Source organism: Octodon degus, unplaced genomic scaffold (genome assembly GCF_000260255.1).
Source record: "Octodon degus isolate 3935 unplaced genomic scaffold, OctDeg1.0 scaffold00083, whole genome shotgun sequence".
Lineage (NCBI taxonomy): Eukaryota > Metazoa > Chordata > Mammalia > Rodentia > Octodontidae > Octodon > Octodon degus.
The window spans coordinates 5,363,150-5,390,088 of record NW_004524659.1 but is presented as its reverse complement, the minus strand read 5'-3'; the positions used below and the strand labels follow the sequence as shown (position 1 = coordinate 5,390,088).

The 26,939-nt window shown below is 43.0% G+C and overlaps 2 protein-coding genes and 1 pseudogene across 2 annotated transcripts in view; 2 read left to right on the top strand and 1 right to left on the bottom strand.

Moving 5' to 3' along the window:
• The window catches only part of Ankrd27 (ankyrin repeat domain 27), a 57,796-nt gene extending 52,109 nt beyond the window's left edge, over window positions 1–5,687 (top strand). Inside the window, exon 29 of the mRNA XM_023721516.1 lies at window positions 5,491–5,687. Within this exon, the coding sequence (XP_023577284.1) occupies window positions 5,491–5,527 (37 nt within the window). The 3' untranslated portion in view covers window positions 5,528–5,687. The remainder of the gene's footprint in view (window positions 1–5,490) is intronic.
• Window positions 1,536–6,438, bottom strand: Pdcd5 (programmed cell death 5). The gene is made up of 6 exons (XM_004636691.3): window positions 6,269–6,438; window positions 5,256–5,293; window positions 3,645–3,706; window positions 2,825–2,916; window positions 1,950–2,021; window positions 1,536–1,695 (listed from the first exon to the last, which is right to left on the bottom strand). Exons 1-6 carry the CDS (start codon window positions 6,332–6,334, stop codon window positions 1,648–1,650), a joined length of 378 nt encoding a protein of 125 aa, XP_004636748.1. The 5' UTR covers window positions 6,335–6,438; the 3' UTR covers window positions 1,536–1,647.
• LOC101582330 overlaps window positions 6,333–26,939 on the top strand; it is a 30,554-nt pseudogene continuing 9,947 nt past the window's right edge.

Genomic DNA, 26,939 nt, shown 5'->3' with positions numbered 1-26,939 from the left:
AAACATGTTAATAGCTGGCATCAGAATAGTTTTTTTCTTTTTTGCAGCACATTGTTTGAACATGGTCTCATATGTGCTAGGCAAGCATTCTACAACTAAGCCACATCCCTGGCCCTTTAAAAAATTTTTGAGGCAAGGTCTTGTTAAGTTACCAAAAAGGACACATTAAAACCTACTGAGAATTTTCTAACATCCTAGCATTTTTATGTAAAGACAAAAGTAAAATTTGTAATTGGGATGTTTTTCAAAATCCCTGAACAATTTTCTGTGACAGTCTTGTTAAAAGAGGCGTAGAGGGTGGCCAGGTAGCTCAGTGGACTAAAGCACCTGCTTAGGCAGGTATAGGGACTGGGGTTCGATCCCCAGCTTGCCATACTGGCCCCACTTCCAGGGCATGCTGAGGGCGACTGAGACTGGGCGTGGTGACATGTGTCTGTAATACCAGTGCTTGGGAGGCTGAAAACAGGAGGATCACTACAAGTTGGATCTACACAGTGAGACCCTGTAGGCCCTGTACAAAATACATTAAACAAACTCCCTGTTCTTGATGTTACCCATTCACCGGTGTTGGGAACATGGAAGCACCTGCTCTAGCACATGTGCATCAAGTGCTCCGCCACCAGGCTACAAAGCACTCTAAGCCCCTCCACTGACTTCCTTCACTGACAATGGTCACAAATTTCAAATATTTAAAAAATGTCAGTAGTGTGCTAATCCAAGTAGAGACTGGAACCATCAACCACACTCCCATCACTTCTGTTAAGCCTCATCTGCATAGCACTAAAGATTTAAAAGTTTATGCTCAGCTGGTAATTCTGATTTAAATGTATTGAGTGAAGGTTTTCACAATCTGGTAGAAGCCCAGTAGATGATGTTTAAGGCTCTATTACTGAAGAATCCAGAACATTTCTACCAGACCACGTAGAAGCTGAACTGTAGAAAACTGGATTTTAATCATTAGAAGGCATTTCTCTTACAGCCATGTTTACCACTGAATATTACTGCCAGTGTGTTATTTTATCAAAGGAAGTATCATACTAGTTACTTGCGATGGGACCTACATAACTTGTTAGATCATCTCAGTGCCTTTCAAAAACAGGTTATGGGAAAAACCAAAGCTAGCGTTTTTGTTCCATTAAATATAAAAGCTTCTATTTTTATGTTTCCTCTAATAAGCTGTCACACCTGCAAAGGACAAACACACTCAGCCTGCCATATATTTGTTTTAATGTATTTTAGTACAGGGTCTACAGGGTCTTGCTATGTAGACTGGACTCATAGTGATCTTGTTTTCAGCCTCCCAATTGCTGGGATTATAGGCTTGTGCCACCACCATGCTCAGTTTCACTCGCCATCTCAGTGTGCCCTGGGGGCGGGGGTGGGGGCGGCACAGCACCCTGGGGATTGAACGCTGGCCACTGCGCTCTGCCTTGAGCTATCTGGCCAGTCTTAGGCTGCCACATTATTTGAAAGAGAAAAAAACTTTAAAAGCAAATCTAGTCACTTGGCTGTAACACTAAAACTTACCTAAAGCCTTTATTTTGCATAACAAGTTTATTTTTTAAAGGCAAATAGACAAACATACATTTATGCAGATTTTAACTTCTGTCCTAGATGTGCTGTTTTCAGTCTCTAAACGTTTTTAGTTCAGTAATCATCATCTTCATCTGAGTCCATTACTTTTCTTCTGTTGAACTAGAAGAGAAATTAAATGAGTGTCAGAATGTGTGTAATAACTACTATATTTTTAGTAACTTAGTAAACAAAGTGAGAAACAGAGGACAAAAACTTTATTAGGCCCCCCAGTGTATTCAGCCTTCCCAAACTTCCCCATGTTACACCATGAAACAGCTGGGAGAGGTCCTAATACACAACAGTAGATTTACAGTTAACACTTAACATTTAAAACAGCAATGTCTTCTTTTGTACATGCATTTTGGGAAACTCACTTTAACTGTTGTTTTCTTTTCTGTTTGTTGGCTTACTTTTTCAAGGATTTCTATTAAACCTTGTTCTGAGACCTAGGACATCAGAAAGAAAAATGTTTTTATACAAAGTCTAGGGTGTGAGAGAAGAAGTCACCAGGGAGAGAGAGGTAGGGGAGGAGGTTCAAATTACTGGTGTAAGTTCCAAATAGAAGTGACTTTGCTATTTCTCATCTAAGATAAGTGATAATATTTATTAAGCAGCTTCTAACATCTTTATCACCACCAGCAGACAATGTAAACCACATCTGTTACTGTATTAAATGCCAGGCTAGATAGCACCTCTGCCCATGAGATACTGGGGCAGAGATGTCTCCCTCAAAAGATCAACTAGCTGTCTCCCCCAGTGTAAGGGTTCCTAGTGTGAGGGGCCCTCCGAGACAGATGGGCCTGTGTGGATGTGGAAGGGTGAGCTTGCCACAAAAGACTATGCCCCTAACAGCATTACATACATAATAACTAAAGCATTTTAGGGCTTCTTCATTTGCAAAACAAGCCTAATTTCTACCATACTGGTAGAGTTTTACTTGGTTCTACTGACAATCTTTGTTTCCAGTGCAGAACAATTTCAGCTATGAGCCTAATAGTCACTGGCTCAGAGAGACACCAACAAGGTTTCACAGTAAAGCCAGGAACAGAACAGAGCATTTTACGAAAGGCAATTATCTTTTAGAATTTATGGCACATATGACTTTTTCTCCCTTAAAAATTTCTCCGTAGTTAAACATTCTGTAATAAATTACGGATTTGACCTAGTGAGGCCATGTTTTGGATAAACATGGATAATAAAAGTGGATAATAGGTCAAGTTCCCCCAAGGAAGTGGAAGCCCAAGCTTACCTTCCCACCCAGCTGTCCGTATCTTGCCATCTGTATAAGGTAATTCTCTACTGCTTTTGCTTTTTCAGGCTTTACAAGTGCTAGGTTACTTACTAAAAAAGAAAATGTACAAAAAGGTATCAGAACTGAATGTGTTCATCCCTTAAAATTAAGCACTGCATTTCCAGAGTGCTTCTCAAGCTCATTTACTTGTTCATGGCTCGGCACAGCAGGTGGAGCACATAATACTGGCACCCCTCTTACAAAGGGGAAAATTAAACTTCAGCCATGTCAGTGTCAGGCAGTCACAAAAGTGGTGTAGAGCCCAGAAGTTCCAAACCCCTTACTTGCCTGTTTTTTAATATGTATGACTGCCTTCAGAAAGTAGTTTATTCACAGCTGCCCCTTCTCAACTCAAATGGGCTTTAAGTTATAGATACCAGTTCATGCTGATTTTCATGTCTTCCTTTCCCTTCTTTTTTTGGTGGAAAACTCTCAACACTAAAACTGAGACTATATTCCGTCCCTAAGTCCCCATGCACATCAAATACTGCAACACAGTGACTCTCTTTTATGAGCGGTTCCTTGGAGAATTTAATTGAATTTAGGAGTTTACCTGCCCTAGGAGAATATTTTGGTAAGAAGAGAACTAAGCTGGCAATCTTAATGCTCTAAACATACTTCTAGGTTTATAATCTTTGTATTTCTTACAGATAGTGTGTATCTCAAGTGCTTTTAGGATAAATACTTTATGTATAGATAGCAATAAATGCATCTATCTCTTCCCACTGAACCAACTCAAGCCAGTTTTATGGAAATAAAGAAATGTGAACATGCTTACACCTGGCTCGGGCTGACTGGTCCAGAACTTGAGCTAAGATACCGTTTCTCATTTCTGCTTCCCTACAACAAAACATAGATGAAGTAAAATTAGCCCTAATCTGTCAGATGCCTAGTGAACACACAAAAACAACTCACTCAATGTTTCTTAAGAGATGCTACATTGGGTGTTTTTGCTTTTAAAGAGCCAGTTTTATGTCATATAGGTGAAAATTTTCCAGACTGACAGGAAGCCTCTCGTAGTTGTACTGGAGATTCAGTTCAACCACCGTGACCAACATTTATTAAGTGCCTAGTGTTACACATGCCAGCAATTTGTAGTGGGATTTTAGGCAATTAGAAGGAACAAGCAATTCACTTGTGTAATTTCCTCAGTGGTGAACCCAAGACCCACAGAAGCTATATTAAAGAGACAAAGGTGATAGTAGTCCTGCTAGAACCAGATCCAAAGTTTTAAATACTCTCAGTTCTATTTTTTTGGGTGGAGAAGGGGAGTTAAATTCTACCTCTGCAACTGTCCTACTTACACAAGTGGGAAACTAGTTCATGTTCACAGGGTAGTGATTTCAAACTTTAATTTTTAGAGTAGATTATTCTTTTCATTTTTCTCAAAGCCCATTAAGTAACCATCTAATAACACAAACAGCAGCAGAGATGCCTGAGTTGAATTGCAGTGAGTGCTGGGGTGGGTTGTGCCTATTGCCCATCCCAGCTTAGTGGCTAGCTGTTAGGACTCGGGGAACTAAAACATGTAAGTAAAGGCCATTTCCTCATAGAATCTGAGCATCTCGGCTCTGCCACAATCTACTGACCTGCCTTTTTTTTTTTTTGACATTGGGTCTCACTGTGCAGTAAAGACTGGCCTTCAACTCTACTGCATCCCAGGCTGGCCTCAAACGCACAGTGCCTCCCAAGTGCTGGGATTTCAGGTACACGGCGCACCAGGCCCACCAATATTTAACTAAATGCCCTATCTATGAATCTCAGAATGAAAATTAAAAAAAAAACAAAACCAAAAACCCTTCAGAGGAGAGGTTCTATTAAGAGACCTCAGTCAAGGGCCAGCTGGATAGTTCAGCAGATTAAAGTGGCTGCTTAGACAGATACAGGGACTGGGGTTCAATCCCCAGCTGTGCCAGCCCCACTCCTGGAGTGCACTGAGACTATTGAGACTAGGCATGGTGGCACACACCTGTAATCCCAGCACTTGGGAGGCTGAGAACAGGATCATGACGAGTCTGGGCTGTGTAGTGAGATCCTATAACAAATACATTTTTTAAAAAAAATCTTGTTGAACACTTGCTGTGAGGCCTATAAGCACCCATGTAACTCTTACAAAAACCCTATCAACTACAGTAGTTCCATTGCTGCGCATTTAACTGTGTAAGAGAATCAGTTAAAGACAGAAACAAACACCAGTAGTTGCAATCAAAGGAGTCAAGTGGGGCTCTGCACATTTATTTAATATAAGCCAAAGATACCCTGAGTGACAATTCAAAGGAAGATCACTATGCCAAGAAAACCTTTAAAATCCACACACCTGTTAAAATTACTAAAGAGGAAAAAAAATCCAATTGGCGAAATTGCCCTTCAAAACGTTCCCAGGCCATACCTGTGCTTTGCTTCCTGTTGTGCTGCATCGTTTGGATCCTGAAGAAAAAAACCAAAAAATTAACCTTTAAATGCAGTACAACTACTGGTAATAGGTTACTGGAGTGGTAGAGTCATCAAATAAAAATGGGCTTACGAAGTGAGTGAGATGGTTTCCGCTTCCTTTTTTTGTATTGGGCAGTGAACCCTAGGCTTTCCTACTAAGCCACATTACTACCCTTCTTGTTTTGATACAGGGCCTTATTACGTCGCTCAGGACGGGCTCAACCTTGAGATCCTCTTGCCTCAGTCTCCTAGAACGCTGCTGGGATTAACAAGCCTGCACCACTATGTGCACCTGTGGTTTGGTGGTGCTGGCCATGTAGACGAACGCGCCACCACTCGGCCACACCCCTAGTCCACCCTTACAATGTTTCAGTGAATTTCTAAAGTCACAACTTATAGAAAGCGTGGGCCGGGGATGCGGTTTGGATGGTCCGGCACTTGACAGCATGCTCGAGGCCCGGGGTTCAATTCCTAGTTCAGCCAGCGTATATACAAGCAAGCACAACCTGAATCACTGTGTTAAGAAATCGTATTTACGAGCAAGGATCCCTTCCGAGACACAAAACGGGCCCGACTTGCCGCCGGCGCTTCCTTCGGGACTGCCCCCTCGCTCGGCCTCGGCGCTGCCCGGGAGTCTCTGAAGACCAGCATCTATCTTCGGGACCCCCGCTGTCACTCCCACCCGGAGCGGTGTCGCTCTGAGCGAAGGTTCTCGTCCCCGCTTAGAACTCAGCCGACTCTTACAATACATGCTGTCTACTCGGGCCAGCGGCTCAACCCCACGCTCCGGCGGCCAGAGGAAACCCCGACCCGGCCCCCCGCGCAGCTAGCGGCTGGCGCCCGTCGGGACCCCACGCGGCGCGGCAGGCGCCGACGCAGGCCGGGAGGCCGCGCGCGAGGGCAGACGCCGCGAGCCTCCGCCGGGGCCCGGACCTCCCGGCCGGGCGAAGGAGGCAACCGTCAGCTCACCCCGTGTTTCGCCTGCAGCTCGGCCAGCCTCTGCTTCCTCAGCGCCTCCAGCTCCTCGTCCGCCATGGCCCGACTCTCGCGCGGCACCCGCCGCAGCCACCGCCCAGGCCGCCGCGAACTACCTCACGCGGACCCCACGACGAGGCTCACTGCGCAGGCGCGCGCAGCATCCAGGCCTCACCAATCCAGCGCAGAGCCTCGCCCCGATCCGCTGCCAGGGCACCGGGGAGAGTCACGATCCCCGGATCGCGCTTTGGGTCCGGGAGGAAAGCATGTGGAATATACTGTCTTTGCGAACCCACCTCCTCCTGCGCCGGCCCATGAGTGTGTGGACTTCACAGCTGAGAGAGGACCTGGCTTCTGCTTAGGAAAGATAACGATCTAGATAGATGGCGACAACAAGGATAGTGATTTCTGGGTGCAGTTTGTTGATGCCAACCTCCTAGTATGACCATTTCTAGACAAGGGACCAAGGACTCAGAAAGGCTAAGTCAGGTGATGGAAATGTTCTAGAACTGGATTATGGAGATGGTGGCACAGCTCTTTCAGTTTTTATTTTGCTGAATAACTGTGGTATGGATTGAACCCACAGCTTTTCACTGAACTACAGCAGCCCCAGCCCCACCCCCTTTAAAATTATTTGTTTCTTTGTTTATTTATTTGAAACAGAGCCTTAATCACTAAATCACCCAGGCTGGGTTCATATTTACAGCCTTCCTGCCTCAGCTTCCCAGAATGCTAGGATCATAAACATGAGCCTCCCGGTTAAAAGTGCTCAAAACTGCATCATAAATTGCACAATTCAAATAGGTTAAGGTGGGTGGAGAAAGGAGGAAGTTGAAGAAACCCTGGGAAGGCCCTGGGCAAGCTAAAGCAATCTTGGCGGTTGAAGTAGCTGCAGGCGCCTTCTCCTTAGAGAATGTAAGCTTTCCTCATTGAATGGTTGTAGCACCCTCGTCAAACTTTGATTATGTCATGGTTTATTTGCAGGGTCTCTAGTCTATACTTTTGTCTGTGAACATTATTCACAGTAGCCAAAAGATGAAGCATAGTGTCTTCTTGCCAACTTTTGATTACAGTAGCTTTATTATAAATTTTCAAATTAGGAAATGTGAATCCTCCAAATTTGTTCTTATTAGGGCTGGCAAGATAGCTCAGCATAGTAAGTGTCTACTTAGGCAAGTGCAGGTACAGGTATTCCACCCTGGCACCAAGGGCTGTGCTGGCCCCGCCCCTGGGTGCACTGAGCTGGCCACCCAGACTCGCTGAGGTAGCACACACCTGGCTGGGGTGGCTGAAAACAAGAGGATCACTAGGAGACAGAGCTGTGTAATGAGACCCTGTTCCTAATACATTAAAAAAAAAAGTTCTTATTTTTCAAGAATGTTTTTGCTGTTCAGGGTTGCATACGAATTGTAAAATAGATGCTTATCATTTCTGCAAAATAAATCATAAGGACTTTGATAAGGATTGCATTAAATCTGTAGATCACTTTGGGTAATCTTGACATCTTAATATTAAGTACATGAACCTGGGATTTCTTCCCATTTATCAACTTCATCAATTTTTTTCAACAGTGTCTTACATTCTTCATTGCATGAGTCTTTCACCTTTTCGGTTAAGCTGATTCTGAAATATTTTATTCTTATTTATGTTATGACAAATGAGGTTGATTTCTTAACTTTCTTTTCCCATTATATATTGTAGGTAAACACTGTCTTAGCTTCTGGAATAGCTGAGGTTACAGGCCTGTGCCATCCCATCAAGCAAAGGAGCCTGGTTTTGTTTTGAACCTTTCAAGGGTGCACCCTCAGTGACCTACTTCCTCCAGATAGGGCCCCCTCTCGAGTTCCCTCCATCTTTCGTAGCCTACTAGGACATGAGTCCCCAGTGGCTCCAGCCACTGAAGAGATCTGGTCCCTCATGATCCCATCACCCGCCCCAGATCCTGCCTCTGGACACCGCTGTCCTGGGGACCACGCCCTCAGCACATGAGTATTTGGGCGGCGTTTCATATTCAAACCCTGAGAGTACTTTTGTGTGGCTTCTTGGCATTGGCGCAGTGCTGACTTCATGGAATGGAGCAGAAAGTGTTTGAGGAGGATGGACGTCTCTTCTTCCTTACATGTTTGATAGCTTTCAGCAGTGAAACCATCTGGTCCTGGGCTTTTCTTTGTTGGAAGCTTTTTGAATATTGATTCAATTTGCTTATTGGTTATAAATCTGTTCAGATTTTCTCTTTCTTCATCATTTAGTCCTGGCAGGTTGTGTGTTTCTAGGAATTTGTCCATTCATTCAGTTACCCATTTTGCTGTGCATAGTTGTTCATAGAACTCTCTTAGAGTCCTTTTTATTTTTGTAAAATTGGTCATAATGCTTACTTTTTTATTTGGTTTTATTTGCACTCCTCCTCGCTTCTTCTCACGGTGTTTATCTCCTTCAGTGCTCTGGATCGAACCCAAAGCTTTGGGCATGTACTAGGCAAACACTTGATCACTGAACTGTACTCCCAAGCCCACTCTTACTTGGTCTAGCTAAAAGTTTGTCACTTTTTGTGACCTTTAGGAAAACAAGGGCTTGTTTTGTTGACTTTTAAAATTGTTCCATTTTCTCTTTGCTTTAATACTTTCTTCTCCTAGCTTTGGGTTTACTTTGCCCTTTTCACATCTGTCTGTCTATCTGTCTATCTGCCTGCCTTCTGTCTCTCTGTCCTTGTCTCTCCCCTTTCCCCCTCTATCCCCCTCTTTCCTCCTTCCCTTCCTTCATCCTTCTCTCTTTATTTTGAATTCTTGCTAAGTTATTGAATTGCTCAGGAAAGGCTAAAATTTGTAATCCTCCTTTCTCAGCCTCCCAGAGTGCTGGGATTACGGACCTGTACCATCACACCCAGGTTTTCCCTCTACTTTTTAAAGGTGTTTGTGGTAGGGTATTGATTTGAAATCTTTTTCTTTTTTAATGTAAACATTTACAATTCTAAATTCCTCTTGGCACTTCTTTCACTGCATTCTGTTAGTTTTGGTATGTTTCATTTTCATCTTTATTTGTCCAGAGATTGCAATGAACAGGAAGACTGAAACAACACCCCCAATTTGGAGGCAGATTTATCTACATTGACCAGCACTGGTTGGGATTATTTATAAACTATCAGACCCCAAAGGCTCAGGAAAGGAAATATTTATGGGGCTCAAAGGGAAAGTGCAGAGACAGAGTACTTGGATGTCTTTGATTGGTTTTTACAAGATGCATCATAGTGACCAACTATGTGTCACAGTATCCAGGAAACAGAAACAACCAGACCTGCAACAGGAACTGTCACCAGGGCAACTAACAGACTGGCTAGGGGGCATTTTCTGCTATAAGATATTTTCTAGGGAAATTCTTGATAAACTGGCCTAATAATTTTACCATTTTAGCAGGCTAAAGATTTAGCCTTTAAGGATGGGGGTGAGGCACTTGATCAGATAGAAAGGGTAGAGGGTAACTTCATAGGATTTCTTGTTAAGAATGTATGGAGAGGGTTGGGTCCAGGTTGAGACCTCATCAGGAAGAATGCTCAGAAGAGCCTGCCTAAAGTTTGGTGGCGGCTCGCTCTATCATTCACTCAGAGATTTTGCTGCTGTAGTTCTTTCTCTTCTGTCCTGCATGTCTGGTATATGCCTCTACCAGGTTAATTTTATCAGCCGAATGACCTTCTATAATAATCTCTTCCCTTCCTTCTCTTTTTGTATTGGGAATTTAATCCAGGATCTTTGCACTGAGCTTCACCTCAAGTCCCTTTTTTTTTTCTTCTTCTTCTTTTTTTTTTTTTCTTTTTGAGACAGTCTTGTTAAATTCCTAAATTACCCAGACAGGGATTAAACTTGTGTCCTCCTGCCTCAGCCTCCCACAGTGCTGGAATATTAGGTGTGGGTCACCATACCCCACTATCTTTCTTCTTTAACAACAGTGACCAAACACCAATAAAAACCTATCCTAACATTACAGTATATATATCAAGATTAATTCACAATGAGTCATACACCAACTCCCCACAAGGAGTGTAAACATGTCCTACAAACTGTACTAATAAAAAAATGAAAAAAAATCTAAGAGCAAAAATGATAAAACTTGTAGAAGAAAGTAGGAAAACCTCACGATACAGATTTGGCAGTGATATATTAGTTATGATACTGATATCACAGGCATCAAAGTAAAAATAGATACATTAGACTTCATTGAAACTAAAAACATCTATACATTCAAGGATGCAATCAACAGAATGAAAAGATCCCTTGTGGGAGGGGAGAACATATTTGAAGGTAATACATCTGAAGGAGTAATGTCTACAATGTATGCAAAACTCTGTACCATTCAACAAGAACAAGTCTGATTCAAAAATGGGCAAAGAGGCCGGGGAGATGGCTCAGTAGTATAAGTGCTTCCCTGGCAAGTGCAAGGGCCTGAGTTCAATCCCCAGTTCTGAAAAAAGAAAGAAGAAAGAAAGAAAGAAAGAAAGAAAGAAAGAAAGAAAGAAAGAAAGAAAGCAAGCAAGCAGATCCAAAAATGGGCAAAGAACGTGAATATCTGTTTTTCTAAAAATACACAACAGCCAACAAGCACATGAAAAGATGCTCTAAAAATGTGCTCAATATCTACTGCTCATTAGAGAGATGTTTAATCAAAACTACAATGAAAAAAAAAATCAACTCACAGCCATTAGGATGGCTACTATCAAGAATCCAAAATCTGGAAATGCCCCAGAAAATAAAAATATGGCCAGGACCAAAATATTGGCTATCTGTTTAGCCCGTCTATCTGTCTAATTTTTGGTCTGCACACTTTAGTTGTATAAACCCATTTTAATCATTTAAAACAAATAAAAAAATAAAATCGGAGATTAAAGGTCACATCCTTGAAGCAGCTTTGCAATGTGCAGAGTGCAGTATTAGCTTCAAAATAAAAGATTCTTGTACTTGTTTAAATATAAAGATCTGTCCCTATATTCCTCTCTAAAAACTAGTATGCTATATGCATTCCAGTACATGAATTTCATTGTACTTCATATAATTTTATATTTGGGATGAGGCTAAAACAACAAAATATCAAGTGGTAGAGAACTGTTAATAAAATTTTAAAACGTTGTGAGATCTGATCAAATCAAAATCCTAGATTAAAACAACCCATTTCTGATTACATAAATAAGTTCTGTTCTTTACGAAAAATTCCCACTGTTGGAAGATCCTGATTAAAATAAAGAAATATGGGGCCAGGGAGATGGCTCAGTAGAATAAACACTTGCCTGGCAAGCCCAAGGGCCTGAGTTCAATCCCCAGTTCTGAAAACAACAACAACAACAACAACAACAACAAAAACAACAACAAAAAAAAAAAAACAGAAAAGAAAATAAAAATAAGGGAATATGTAAAATGAGAATAGGAAGTAAACACAATAGTCCGGTTTATCTTAGAAGGTGTCCTGGTCCAGACACCAGCTGCTTGAGTCTCTGATGCTCAGTGGAGCGTGACCAGTTCCTCTCAAGAGGTACGGTGGATGGCAATGATGTTGTCAAAGTCAGCCTTTGTTGCTCCCCTTTTTACTACAATGGCAAAACTCTGCAGCATTTCATCACAGCCTATTCTCTGCATGTGGATCCCAACCACCTGTTCCTCTTTATTGGCACAAATCATTTTCGTCACACATTCTGTTTTCCTTGAGGTTGCTGCATGGTACATTGGGGTGAAGGCAGTTGAATAGATCTTCACATTGTCTTTTCCATATTTATGAATGGCTTCATCTTCAGTGAACCCTACTGTCCCAGTAGGGGGAGTGACTGAAGACCACAGTGGGAATGTTGTCGTAGTCTGATTTAGAATCCTCTTTGCACTCGAAAAGTCTATGGGCAAGTTTTTAGCCAGCAGCTATTGCAAAGTTACTGGAGGTTTCAGTCCATACTCAACTGGCTCCATGCAGAATGGCACGTGGCAGAGAGCAACTTTCATGGTGGCAGCAAAGAGCAAAGGGAGGAGTAGCAGCAGCTCAAGCAGCTAGCTTCTCTTCCCTCCTTACATTTGAAAGTAGTCTTGAAGAGTCATTTGTACACTCACAGCAGCACTGTTGACAAAAACTAAAAGAAATAACATTGATGAATGACTGGAAAAACCAAGCATGGTGTGTATATACATGTAAAATGTATTTAGCCTTAAAAAGGTGCATAGTTCTGACACGTGGCATCACTTGGGTAAACCCTGAAGACATGTGCTGAGTGAAGTAACCCAGTCACAGAAGGACAAAGATGGCATGATTCCACTTACAAGAGGTAAGTACTAAGCTTAGAGGAGTGATGGCATATGCTTGTAACCCCAGCATGCAGGAGGCTGATGCAGAAGAATCGCTATGAATTTGAGACCAGCATAGGCTATCTAGTGAACTCAAGGTCAATCTGACTTCTGACTATATCAGACCCTATCTCCAAAAAAAAAAAAAAAAGGAAAAAAAGATACTCTCTAACATGACTATATTTGGAGATAGGGCCTTTAAAGATGTAAATCTGGATGTGGTGACAGAAGTCTGTAATCCCAGTACTCCTGGGAGGCTGAGGCAGGAAGAGTGTGAGTTTAAAACCCAGCATAGGCAACTTGAAGAGTTAGTGAAAACTTGTCTCAAAAACTAACATAGGGCTGAGGATGTAACTCAGAGTGAAGGCCCTGGATTCAATCCCTAGTACTAGAAAAAAAGATGCAGTTAATGTTCAATATATTTAGAAGATTGGGGCACTAACCCAACATGATTGGGGTATAAGAGACCTGCAGTTACATAGAAAGGAACACATGATGAAACCAGCCACCAGCCAAGGACAGAGCTTCTGAAGAAACCTAGAAACTGCTTGCTTTTAGGCTTGAGCTTCTGGAATTAAGAAAAAGTAAATTATGTCAAGTCATCAAGTCTGTGGTAATTAGTTATGGTAACAAGAGCAAAAGTACGTTAACATATGGTCATGCCCTTCATAGTGATGTTTAGGTCAACAGCAGGCCCCATATAGAGTGGTGGTCCCCTACAATTATCATGGAGCTACAAAAGTCCTATCGCCTAGTGATACTGTAGCTGTTGTAATGACACACTACTCAGGTGTTTGGTATTAACAAACCTTGTGTTAGTTGATACATTGTGTCAACTTGGCTGAATCAGCTCCAGCAGTTCTCAGCGAGGGGGCCTAGCCCTGCAGGTGGGCAGGGCCCAGGAATCAAGAAGGCTTCCTGCTGCCCTGCCTGACTTCCTCCCGCCCTGCTCCTCTTGGGTGGAAAGGTCCCAGACTTCAGAGGAACTTGATCTTGGCAGCCGGGCCACTTTGGAAGAGCTATGATCACCATGGAGCACCAGTCTTGGCAGCCAGTGTAGAAGGGAGAGAGAGGCTTGATGGACGCCGCAGCTGCTGCTCCTCCTCTGCTCTTCATTGTTTTCTACCACATGAACTGCTGTCATTTGCCTTAGAGCCAGCGGAATATGGACTGGACCCTCCAGTAACTGTGAGCTGAACAAACCTTCCCTTCCTTCATTTTGAGTGTCGGGTATTTGTCCCAGCAACAAGTAAAAAGAGTAAGAGTAAGACTTATAGTAAGACTGTGTGCCCCAGTGGTCCACAGTGCAAATGAGAACGTGTCTTAAAGCTGCAACTGGGGGGCCTGGCTCTAGCTCAGTCCTTTAAGGGGCTGCTTCCGCAAAGCTGTCAGGCTCAGGTTGCTGGAGTTCGAACTTCACAACTCTCCCGCTGGCCAAAAGTGCCCTGAAGGCATTCGAGGAACCAAAAAAAAAAAAAAACTTATTCCATTGACCTTCTCAGACCAAAAAGCTACAACTCTTGTTGCATAGGTCCTGCTTTACCTTGGTCTTAACCATCCAGTAGAAAAGTATGAAGACGAAATATAAGAAATAAAGCCATGCTGTTAAGTTAAGCTGTGGGGGACTCAGGTCAATAATTTCTGACATTGCCAGTTAAACAGAAGACCCAATGCTATTATGGGCTACTGGACTCTTTTAGAATATTTTGCTGAGTTTACACACCTATAATATTCAATAACGGAACTTAGGAAAAATGGGGTACACCGATGAATGTCCATTCTGTATCTGTGTATTCAAAGTGGTTGGGGTAGATATATAGTTGCATTGTCTTAATGAATAGAATGATTTGTTCTAATGGTGTTTGTAAATAGGATCACAAGTCCGCATCTTGTACAGCAATTAACCACTAAGAAGAATATATGCAGTGTATTATTTGTTGAAACTGTACTTCCGATTTGATTTGAAACTGTCTCATTGCTATCTGTTTATCAATAAAACTGTAGAAAAAAAAAGCTGCAACTCTCTCCTAGTCCTGCTTGACTGTTCTGCTCTCCTTTTTAGCAAAACTAAAAAGAGTAGTTCATACCGATCATTTCCACTTTTATACTTCTCTTTTCGTTGTTGCGCACCCAGTTAGGATTTTCCACAGCTGCCTTAATGTCACTGATCGCTTCCATATCAGCAGCAATTTTGAGCCCTCCCTCCCTCCTCCAAACATGTGGCCTCTTTGGGTTTTTCTTTCACAGAGGCAACTTTTTCTTTTTGGATCCATCTGGCTCCTGATGTGTCTCAGGACCAACCTCCAGCCCCATCCATTCCTGGAACCCAGCCTCTCCCTCTCTGCTAGCCTCTTCTTGAGGTCTAACAGGTATCTGAAACTCAACGTGCCCAATACTAAGTCTTGACTTCCTTTCTACATCTGTCGCTCTGTTGCTCACCATCTCAGTAAATGATAGCAATTACTGCAATCATTTTTTGCAACCAGGTCAAAATCAGGTGTCCTGTAGCCACACACCAACGATCCTAAAGTTGCCTTGGCCCCTCTTTCTGCTTCCACTTACATCCACGTCACTTGAGTCTCTCCCCAACTCTCTCAGGGATCTATCCCCTCCTCCGCTCCTCCAGCCCCTGCTTTTGGCTACGCCACTTTCCTCTTTCATCTGCATGACTGTGGTGGTCTCCTAGCTGAATAAACAAATGAAGAAATGCTGTGAATGTTGAAAGTAAAGGTATGAAATAAAAACATATTCAAAGCACACCATCAGAAATGCAATTACATATTCCTCCGAGCAGGTTGCCAAGTGGGAGTAGGTGGTCATGTAGCAACATACTTGACTTCCACCTAGAGAGCTGGCAATTACCTGATTGTCTTCTCACTCAGCATCTGATGAACATGGAGTAAAACAGTTCAGGCATCACCAGGAAGTCACGCGTACTCTTTTGACTAAGTGAAAGTATGGCCATTATCTCTGAAGAGAGAAATAAGAGGGTTTGAGATACTGATCATAAAAAGAACAAATGTATCACCGAGAAAGCTAGATGTTTTGCTAGGATGATTCATGGTAGTTCTCTGTAACAGAAGCGAGAGTGTGATCCTAGTTTCAAAGAGTCTGGTGTCTGAGCCGGGTACTGAGGCATGCCTGGAACCTCAGTCCTCTGGGAGTCTGAAGCCAGCAAATCACAAGTTCAATCCTAGCCTGGGAAATTCAGTGAATTAGTGAGACCCTGTTTCAAGATTAAAAATACAAGGGCTAGGGATGTAAACCAGCATAAAGGCCCTGGGTTCTATCATTACTTCTAAAAGAAGTAGGGAAGTATAGTGTCTAATCTGCACCCCTGACCTTTACCCACTCCTATGCCCTCATCTGTTTCTATGGAATGGAGTTTGTTATCTTTCTCTTACATATTGGAGATAGAAGCAACTGGAGTTAAGGTTTGATTGAATTTTCTTTTTTCCCAAATGAACACACCAAAGTTGTGGCATTGAATCTTTTTGCTTCCAGCATGGCTCTGTCAAAATATCCCTTTGCTGTGAAAAACTGTCCCGAGGTCAACTGGCGGTGAGAATCTAGGGCCAGACTGATAGAGAGACATTGTCTGCTGATGCAGGGAAGGTGAGACTTGCAGAGGGACGCAGCCTCTGTCGTGTAGCAGTGTACCACCGGTGCCACTCAGGGTGGCTGCTGGAGTTCTAGGCATGGCAGAACCCTCAGCAAACCAGTGAAATAGTCGATTCAGTTCTGGAGCTCCCACAGCAGCTGTGCAGAGGACAAGGAAAGGCAGGAACAGGGCGAAAGAGGGCAGGAAAAGGAAGGATAAACATTGCCATATTCTTTGCAACTAGGGCCAAGGCAGGCCCGCGCTCCACACAGGTGCCCCTTTGCATGGCTTCTGTGATGTACTGTGTTCCAGTTCACACGCAGGTGACACCACAGTGACCCTTAGCAATTTTTTGGTACTTTTCCATTCCTTTCACTTCTTGCTGCTGCTTGTAGCAGTAGTCCAGCACAGCAGTCCCACAAGGCCAGTGCCCACAGAACAAGTTGGTCCTTCTGTCCCTGTCAGCACCACTTGTCCCTTCCCAAGAAGGGTCACCTTCTCTGATCCAGAGTCCATGGAACCCAAGTGCCTAGAGTCTCCTCCCAGCAGCAGAGGGAGCCCACACTCTACCAAAAGGGATCGTCCTTCTCATAACATAAAGCAGAAAATACTATAATTATTGTTTTTTGCCACGCAGTATGTCCCTACAGATGAAGCTTTAATCTCCCTCGTACATCTCTGTTGCTTTAAATTCATGCTCCATTATGATGCCATATGCCTGGATCCGCTCCACGAAAGCCACAGCCAACTTGGTGGTGAGCGGGGGCTTCAGTACTGTGTGCCACACTTCAAACTGCACGTTGTCACCTCACACCCTCAAAGGTTATACCTCAATCCATGATTTTCTATCAATTTATTATGGTGGCTGATCAGTTACATCATGGAAAGCTACCAGTGACCTCAGTGACAATGACATTGTCAAGATGTAGGAAGGAACAGGAGAGCTTGGCCCATTTGAAAAAGTATCTGGAAGCACAAAACACAATGGAGTGAGGTTGTATCTTCTCGTGGTCAAGCAGCTGCTGGTTCGCCTTCTCATCTGTTTCTAAGTAATAGAGATTGATGCTCCTTTGCTTCAAGCAAGATTATTTTACATACAATTGCATCAAACAGAATGGTGTCTTTCAACATTCTTTAGGTATTCACTGTTAAAAGGTTGGCATGGTGTTGGAATATTGGGGCCACAGTTATTATCATGATAAACTCATACCGTGATTGTTTTTCACTCTGTGTTCTTGCTGGAAAAAAATGTTATGTTTTGGTTTTTTCTCCAAAACACACCCAGTGTTTTGTTTTTCACTCAAAGCAATTGGCCACGTTTTAAAACACTCATAGAAGAAAATCCCTTCCACTTTTCATGCTGACCCAAGACACAATTGTCATCTATACCTCACCGAAAAAGGGGGTGTCTTAGTTATGTTTCTCATTGCTGAGACAAAATGCCTGACAGCCAGAGTTAAAAGAGGAGATGTTTATTTAGCTCACAGATTGTAGAGATTCTAGTTCATAGTTGATCATAGTTGCTGGCTCCAAGGCAGGGTGGCAGGGCAGGGAGGAGGGCAGAGGAGAAACGGTTGGTGAGGGGCAGAAGGCAGCGAAGCAGCAAAGTCGTGAAGAAGCAGCAAGCGGCATGCAGCTGCGGCAGCCCTCTTCCTGTCCCTTATGTTGTGTCCAGGCTAAGCGCCCTACCCAAGGCAGGCAGCACTCACACCCAGGGGCAGGCCTTCCTGTTATCCGCTCTTAGAACTATGCCAGACCAGCCAGTGGACTAATTTAGTACTCACACACCCTTGATCCCAGCGTCACACACTCCAGATGTGGACACCTCTGAAAGGCCCCACCTGTGACCTCATGAGGGGTGGGAGGCATCTAGACACAGGACATAAGAAGGGGCCAAACAGGATTTAGCGAACATGTCTCTTCTGAACCAGCCACAGAGTGCTTGATGTCAGAAGCACCTGGGTTGCAAGCTTTTGTGGCCGTTTGCTGGGATGGCGGCTCCCTGCTCACTGTTCGATCTCTGTGAGGAGGGAGAAGGGTGTTGAGAGACCTACCATGACTTTCTTCTTGTGGGAAAAAAGGGACCATACAGAGGCCAGCCTAAAAACCTCCCAGGCCCCTTTGCTTTTGTAGCCTTTGCTATATAGATGTTGAACATGAAGAAATGTCCCCACTATTCCACAAGAGATATTATATATCAGTAAACAACAAATAATGACACAGGGTTAGCATACTCAATGGTCTATGTTTCACTAAATCCACAGGGCAGTCTCTGAGACGCTGACTGCTGTAAGAGAGCAAATATAGCCGTTGAACTGATCCTACAAGCTGTTTGATTTCTAGGCACTGAAAAATTATGTTCAGCCCCTACTAAAGTCAATAGGAAGTGCACAGTAACATTATGTCTAAGACACCAACATGTGTAACTTAGTTAAGATATTCTGTTGCCAAAAATACTATCAATTGAGCTGTTGAAAAAATGCCCGTGGTCTTTGCTGGAAGCAAAGTTGTTACAAAAGGGTCTCAATTTGTGAAACACCACAGTGTCTGGGAAGCATGATAAGGTGAGGTATGTTTGGGATTTTCAGGCATCCACCCACCCACCCTGTTTTTGGGGATGGACTCTCTTAGAGGTTTTTGCAGGCTCTAAAATCATAGTGTGGACAACTTGCTATTTGCAGTTTGGGTATAAGGAAAATGTCTCTGTTCACTGAAGAGCTTTTTTCTCCCTCCTGTGATTACATTTTTTTTTAGTATAAAGGTCAAAATAAATCAAAGAATAAAAATATGAAAAAATAAATTTAAAACGAGGAATGACTTTGCATTTTTTTCACTATAGTTTTTCACCGATGCCTCTTGTCCATTGTTTTCAGGTTGTGTATGTGTCCTTGGGTCTTTGGAGAGCACCTGATTTGGGGAAACTTGGTCCTGTATGGTTGGGAATCAAGAGGGAGTTTGGTCGTAGCACCTAAAAGAACCGGGACTCTTACCTGTCCTTTAAAAAAGTCCCAAGAAGAAATGATTTTGCCTTTTCTAGCAACATGTTCCTTCGCTGATTCATTCACAGAATAATTTATTGAACCTGGCATGGTGGCCTGTGCCTGTTAGTGTGGCTCGTATATAGATGTCTCCCTCTTGAGCTCACAGGGGTCATAGGTGGGGGATCATGTGCTCATAGGTGTGGCCTTTTGGAGGTGTCTGTATCTAATGTGTGTGAATAGGGATTATGTGTGTGTGTGTGTGTGATAACTAAATTAGTCCACCAATTGGTTTAACATAGTTCTAGGAGTTCATAGTCCTGGGTGTGGATAGCACCCTCCAATAGGCTTGTAGCCCCAGTGGGCTAACAGGAAAGGAAGGCTTCCTGCTTGCTGCCTCCTGCCTGCTCTGCCTCGGGCTGTTTCTCCTCTGTCGTGCCACCCTGCCTTGGAGCCAGCTGACTAAAGATTGAAATGTTTAAAAACTGTAAATGAAAACAAACCTTTCCTCCTTTAACATGTAGGTATCGTGTGTTTTGTCCCAGAATGAGGAAGTGACTGAGACATCTGCAATCCCAGCTACACTGGAAGCTGAGGCAGGAAGGAGGAGGCGGGGGGAGGGGGAGGGAAGAGAAGGGGGATGAGGAGGAGGAGAAAAAAGAGGACGACAGGATAAAGATTGCCATTTACAAGCCAAGAAGAAGCCAACCTTTCAGACTCATTGATTTCAGTCTTACAGCTTCCAGACTGGGAGAAAATAAGTCTCTGTGGTTTAAACCTCTCCGCCCCAGTCAATGGGATAGTGTTATGGCAGCCTTGGGAGGCCCTGAAGATCCACTTGGGTCTTTCTTAAAGCACTGATTGGAGGTGAAGTGGGGTTGGGGCTGGGATGCAAAAAATAAGAGAAGACCCTGAACCAGGACTCTTATCTGTCCTTTAAAAAACTCCCAAGAAGAAATAATGTTTCTTTTTCTAGCAACATGTTCACTCACTGATTCATTCACAGAATATTTTATTGAACCTCTAGCATGGTGGCCCATGCCTGTTAGTATAGCTTTTATATAGGGGTCCCCCTCTCGAGCTCATGGGGGCACAGGTGGGGGATCATGTGCGGGGGAGAGGAGCATTTCCTCTCCCAGAGAGAGAGACCCTTCCCTCATCTGGGGAGGCTTCTGCCAAAGGATACCTTATTGTCACTCACCCATATGTCTTAATGTACTTTCTCTAGGTAAAGACAGACCAGAGAAGTTGGAGGTTGTGCTGGGGCTGAGGGATAGGGTTAGGGGCATATTTTTCTCAGCCACAGTGATCTTTTTTTTTTTTTTCTCTGAAAAACTTCCTGTTAGTTGTTTCTAGGGTTGGATGAGGAGGGGAGAGAGCTGCATGTCATTGCATCTGTCCAGGGGATTTTCAGTCCTCATTGTCTTTGACCCTTCCAAGACAAAATCTTGGTGTGGGCTGGCTAACACCATTTTCCATCTCTTGCTATCTCTGCTGTGCTCTGAATATGGTTGGTGTCCCCTGAATTCCGTGTGTTGAAGGCGTGGTCCCCAGGTGGTACTACTGGAGATGCTGGGGACCTTCAGGAGATGAGGCCTTCTGGAAGGTCTTTAGATCACTGGGAACATGCTTTCAAAGGGGACCTCAGTTTCTTTTCCTTTGTTTCCTGGCTATAGAGGGTTTGAAAAAAAATAGTGGAATAAGATGGCAGCAAAATATAGCCTCTCTGAGACCCAGGATCAAGACACTTGGAAAACAACTTGATGAAGAAATAAAAAAAGAAGTAAATCTCGGAGTCAGGGGAGAGCTGACAGAAAAACTGGCTGGTGGGGTAAGCAGTTTGCTTTACCATATGATCCTGCCACAATGTGCCACCACTCCAGAGGCCCAAAGTTTGGGACCATTTGATTTTAGAACCTTCAGGACCAAGAGGAAAAATAACCCTTTTCCTTTTATACATTAATTGTGTCAGCCATTTCATTACAGTAATGAAAAGCTGACCAATACAGCCTCCAAATGCCGGTGCAATTCATCCACCCTCCCGGGATTGTCTTCTGCTATTTACTAGCCTATTATTATTCAACCCTTTTCAGGCTCCCAGAGGTATTCCTATATCTAGCAGTGGGCTGATAAAAGCATAAGAAAGCCTGTGGGAACAAACCAAAACAAAAGAAACTCTGATTTGTTGTGTTTGACACTTCCTGTGGTGTAAATACTTCCCTGGTGCTCAACTTCAGGGAATCCATGTGAGGCCATAGAAGAGGCTAAAGAGTTTGGAAGGGGAGCCCTGTAACATATTGTTACATTACATTCTCACCACTGGGTACAGTGGACCTAAATAACTTCAAGGGCAAACATGAGAGTGAAACAAAGTGAAATAACTGAAAATCAAGCTCAGGGTATTTATTACCTTTGTATTTTAGTACAGTTTATTTAACTGTAAGCTCACATAATTTAATTTTAGTAATGCCTGCATTTAAACAACAGCTGCACATTTTCAGAAAATTTAACATTTGATTTTGCAAGCCAGTAGAAGCTGGCTCCAGCACATAGCCAGGGTAAAGCTCCTCTCTGTGGAGTAAGATTGTATGGTGGACGTGCTGAGCAAATAACCCTGTCCTGTTAGTAAACACATCAACCAGCTGGAGTCTTCCAGTGGGTGTGTGTGAGCGTGAAACACTTCTGCCATATTCTGAGGCCCTGTTGCTGCACCTTAAACCCCAGATAATCCTAAAGCATCTTCTCCATGACTTGACTATGTGTCCTCCTGCCTGGTTTTAGATGGACTCTCCTGGTGCACAACTGTGTGGCAGTCATGAGCTAGGTTCTTGGGCTGTGGTGTCCTGAAGTGCCCAGGGGACTTTCTTGGCCGGAGAAGCATATGAGGCACTGTGACTACAGGTAGCTTTATTTTTCAAAATTTATTTTTAATTTATCAATGAATTATTTTCTTCAGTACTAGCTACAGAACTCAGGACCTTCTTACTGAACTACACCCCAGCCCTTTTATAAAATGTTTGCGACACATTCTGACTAAATTGCTGAGTTGCCTAGACTGGATTGGAGCATACAGTCCTGCTGCCTCAGCCTCCCAGAGTGTTGTCATGACAGGCATGCTCCACCACACCCAGCCCAGAGGTAGTTTTAGATAACAAGGAGAGCAATAGCTCTGGGGTGGAAAGTCCTCTCCTCTCCCGTGTAGTGAGGCTGAGCAGGCTCACTTCTGAGGCTCCATGGCTTTCCCTGAAGCTCATTCAGGTCTGTTTCTTTCAGAGGTTGTATTGAGATGTTATTGATATAGGGGAATGAAACTGCCAACCTGAAAGATACCTGCAATGAGTTCGTGGTCTCTAAAACTGAAGAATGAAATTTTGGAATGATGGAGGTTAAGAGCAGAATATATTTATTGGGGGGAAAGAAAGCTGCTGTCCGAGAGAGGGACAGAAGGGGACCTGAGCAGATTGCCAAGAAAGCTGCCTTTTCTAGGGCTTTTTATGAAGCAAAACCATGAGTTGAAGCGGGTCTGAAGTGGAAAACATGGGAACTTGCACATGAGATGGAGCAAAACTATGGTCAACCAATGATTACAAGCACAATTGCTCAAGTAAAATTGATTAAATCCTGGATCAAATGGGGAAGCAAGTCACATAGCAATCAGGCATGAATACGGAATAGGAGCTCTTCCAGTAGGGATTGGGTCAGTGACTCTGGCTTCTTCAAAGTGACTGATACCTATTTATTTTATTTTTATTTATTTATTTATTTGTTATTTTATTTTATTTTTTCTGATATCTATTTAGAATATTAATCCCTGATGCCCATTCCTAGGGAGGTTTGGGACTGCATTTGTTTACTCTTTTGTCTTGAGGTCCTGGCCCACATGGAGAGTGTCTGTTTCTCCCAAAGTTGTGAGGTCATCTTGTCTTCCATATTGGCTCCTTCTGTGAGGGCCTATCCCTGTCTGACTACCTATAATATTTCTGTCTTGGGCCGGGGAGACAGCTCATTGGCATAAGTGCCTGCCTGGCAAGTACAAGGTCCTGAGTTTGAGCTCTGGTACTGAAAAAAAATTTTTTTCTATCTAACTCAGTTGCCTGCAGTATTGATTCATGAGAAATGGGTCACTTATACCCTTAAATGATAGTGCATTGTTTACTATTAGTTATTATTATAAAATCACCCAAATTCATCACTAACAGGACATTTATTAATGATATTATTAATTTAAAGATTCTCTGTGTGATCAAGTCATCTTAGGATAAAAATCCAAGGGTACCTGGTAATGGAGAGGTGTCAAACCACACAGGCTGGACCAGTCCCTATTAATAGCAACAGAGTGACAAAGTCAAGGCACATACTTTCTCTGCTGGGTCTGAAAGGCAAATTAACGTTTTAAATTAAATCTGCCAAGAATGACCTCCAAAATCAGACAGACAGACAGACAGACCGACCGACAGACATGTCTGGATAGTCCCAGGAACAGAATATTTCTTCTTTTGTTATTCCAGGTGGCTGGAGGCATTTCCCACTAAAGGGCATTAAAGTCTGTTAAGTATTACCAAGAGAAATCATCCCTAGAGATAGGCTGCCCCTAACCATAGCAATGGGCCTGCATTTGTAGCAAAATAACCCAGAAATTGACTAAAAATTAAAAATCAGATGAAACTTATGTACAACATACATAGGTCACCAAGCTGGGGAGAATTTAGAAGAATGAACAGGGCTTAAAGTCTCTACTAACCAAGTATCACCAAGAACTCAGGCACCATGAGTAGACTTAGTTGCCATGTTCTCAAGATCTGAAGCTCACCAGGGGCTGGGGGAGAGACAGCCTCTGAAGTTTTATATGGGAGACCCTCACCCATAATTAGGAATCTCCAGGGAGACCTGCGTCAGCCAGGTAATGTATCTCTGCAGCAATAACTTACACAGTTAGGAAAAACCTTTTCTCAAATACACAAAAATATAGCGGAAAGGTCAGTCATTTTCACAGGGACCCGCACATCCTCACGTCCCCACACACATACTTTCAACCCAGGGGACTGAATACGGGTATAAGATTAAAAAAGAGAGCGCCTACAATCCACGGGGAGGGGCCCCTACTTAGTTATTTTGGCCACTCCCACAGTGATGACAGTTTCTGACATCCAGTCGTGGGTGCGTCATTCCTGGACCATGACAGCTCACCTAGGTGCCTGCTGGAAGGTTCCCTGGGTGAGTCAGCTCCCTGAGGGCAACTCTGAGGAGACAGCAGCCTCAAAGCCCTGCTCTTGTCACTCTGGAAGCTGACAGGCTGTACATGGCTAAAGCCAGATGGACATCATACACTGGAGCTTCTGCCCTGATTGATTCAAGTTCCGATACCCAGTTTGGTTTCTAATCCCCTTCCTCTTGCTAACCTTATTTGCCCTGGGTCTCTGGGCTGTGTCCCCAGAGGGTTGGAGAGTTCCCCACAAGGTCACTTTCATTCTCTTCTACATTGGTGGAACCATTGGACTGTGGACTTGGCGCTGCCTTCCCTGGGCTTAAGATGACTTCCTGGATCCAACCTGTGTCTGCTCCTGCTCGGCCTGCTGGGCCCCTGTGCCTGCCACCCAGATTCAGGGCTCTGGGAGCTCCAAGTCCAGTTAGCTGGCTCTATAAAGATTGTCACCCAAACCAGATGGGACCCCTCTCAGACCTCCACGTCTCTGTACTTTGATGCCCGTTCCAACATAACCAGCCCTTTTCCTTGGGCTGTGGAGGCTTAGACTAGGAACATAACTATCAGACTAATAATAAAAACATTTGCCTTAGTTGGGACCAAAACCAAGATATGGGAAATCTTTCAGTAGAGGCTACTATAAAGGGAGAAAAAATTACTTCTGTGATAGTCGGGGCTGTCCAAACCTCTATGAACCCAGGTATGGAACATGCCTCCTTTATTACCAAACAAATAAACAATGTTAACCTCCAAATAAACAGTAATAGTTTTAGCCACCAAATGCCTCCAAATGAGCCTAAGATCCGATACCGCCCCCCCATACAGACTTATATACCAAGATCTCTGAAAATGATTTTTCTGATTAACTAAAAGAGGGGAAAATGAAAAAGAAATTAAAATTTTAAATAAAGCCTACCCAGAATGCCACCCCAAACTGGGCTGACACGTCTGGACAAGTAACAGAACATTTCTTTCTTCGGGTACTCCTGTCTTTACTGCCTTTGTATAACCGATGACCTGGCAGTCTAACCTGAAGTGTTTAAATTCCCTTTGCAACCAAGATGTCACCCAACCCTCCAATCATATGTGCCAAATCTGCTTTTTTTACCTCCTTCCTCCCTTTCCCTATGAAAGTCCCCAAACCTTGCCAGGTGGAGCTCTGACTCTTTGGGGAGAGATCTGCCTCCTAAACTTTCTCAGTGCCAATTCTTCTCATGTGTCATCTGTTTTCTATAACAGGTTGACAAGAGTATGTTAGAAAGGGAAATGGGGTTACACAGAGTAGTTCAAGAAGCACAAAGCAACAATGCCAGTCTTTCCTGGAAGGCATTGTGACTATGTGGTCACTACTCCATAAATGCCTGCTTATTGATCACTGTTGTTAAACTCCAAGCCACTTGAGTTTGGGTGCTGAGGACAAGAGCTGGAGTAGAATTTTATTTCCATTTATTTATTTATTTATTTTTCATTTTTCATTCATTTATTTTTAAAAAATCTTTTTATTTTATTTCTTTTATGTATTTAGTACAGGTTCTCCTGGGTCTCACTACACAGACCGTACTCGTAGTGATCCTCCTGTTTTTACCTTCCCAAGCACTGGGATCACAGGCATGCACAACCATGCCCAGTCTCAGTCACGGTCTCAGCGCACCTGGGGCTGGGGCACGGCACACCAGGGATCGAACCCTAGTCCCTGCGCCTGCCTAAGCAGGCACTTTAATCTGCTGAGCTGTCTGGCTAGCTCCTGGTGTAGAATTTTAGCACAGAAAAATAATAGGTGAAGCCAAGTTCTCTTCTATAATAATCATTTATCTTGAGATTGAAACTTATATAGGTATATGCATATCCATAGACGCACGTTCCCACCCGATATAGTTTTCTTAACTGTGAATGAGGACATAGATAAAACTTGTGAAAATGTTCTTGTGCCAATTTGTAATTTTGTCTATGAGATGAAATTTAAACCAATCCCAGCCATTGTTAAATACTTTTATTTTGTTTTATTTTATTGACAAGTTCTTGCTATACAGTTCAAGCAGGGCTTAAGCTCATTGTGTAGCTCAGGTTGGTCTCAAACTTGCAACAATCCTCCTGCCTCAGCCACTAGAGTAATGGAATTACAGGCGTAGGGCATCATGCCTGGCCTTTAATTGTTTTATTTTTATTTTTTTGTCATACATTTTGAGCAGTTCTAAATTTAGAACTTATTTCTAACTAGATCAAAATGAAAGTGAGTTGTGAAATTTGAATATCATGGTTATGCTCTAAGTTTAAATTTTAAAAGGCAATACCATTGAAATTACATGGGTTGCAATTTATTTTAACAGAGTAAAGTTACCTGCATAAGATCACATAAATGGCGTGTTTCTAAACTTGTAGATTTTTCCTAAAAGTTTTATAAAATGTGGTGGTTAAAAGGAAATTTGTATCTAAGTGTTTGTGAAATTAGAAACATCTTTTTTTTTACATTTTTAAAATTTTTCCATAATTTTATTGATAAACAAATAGCAATGAGACAGTTTCAAATCAAATTGGTAGGACAGTTTCAATAATTAACACATTGCATACATTCCTC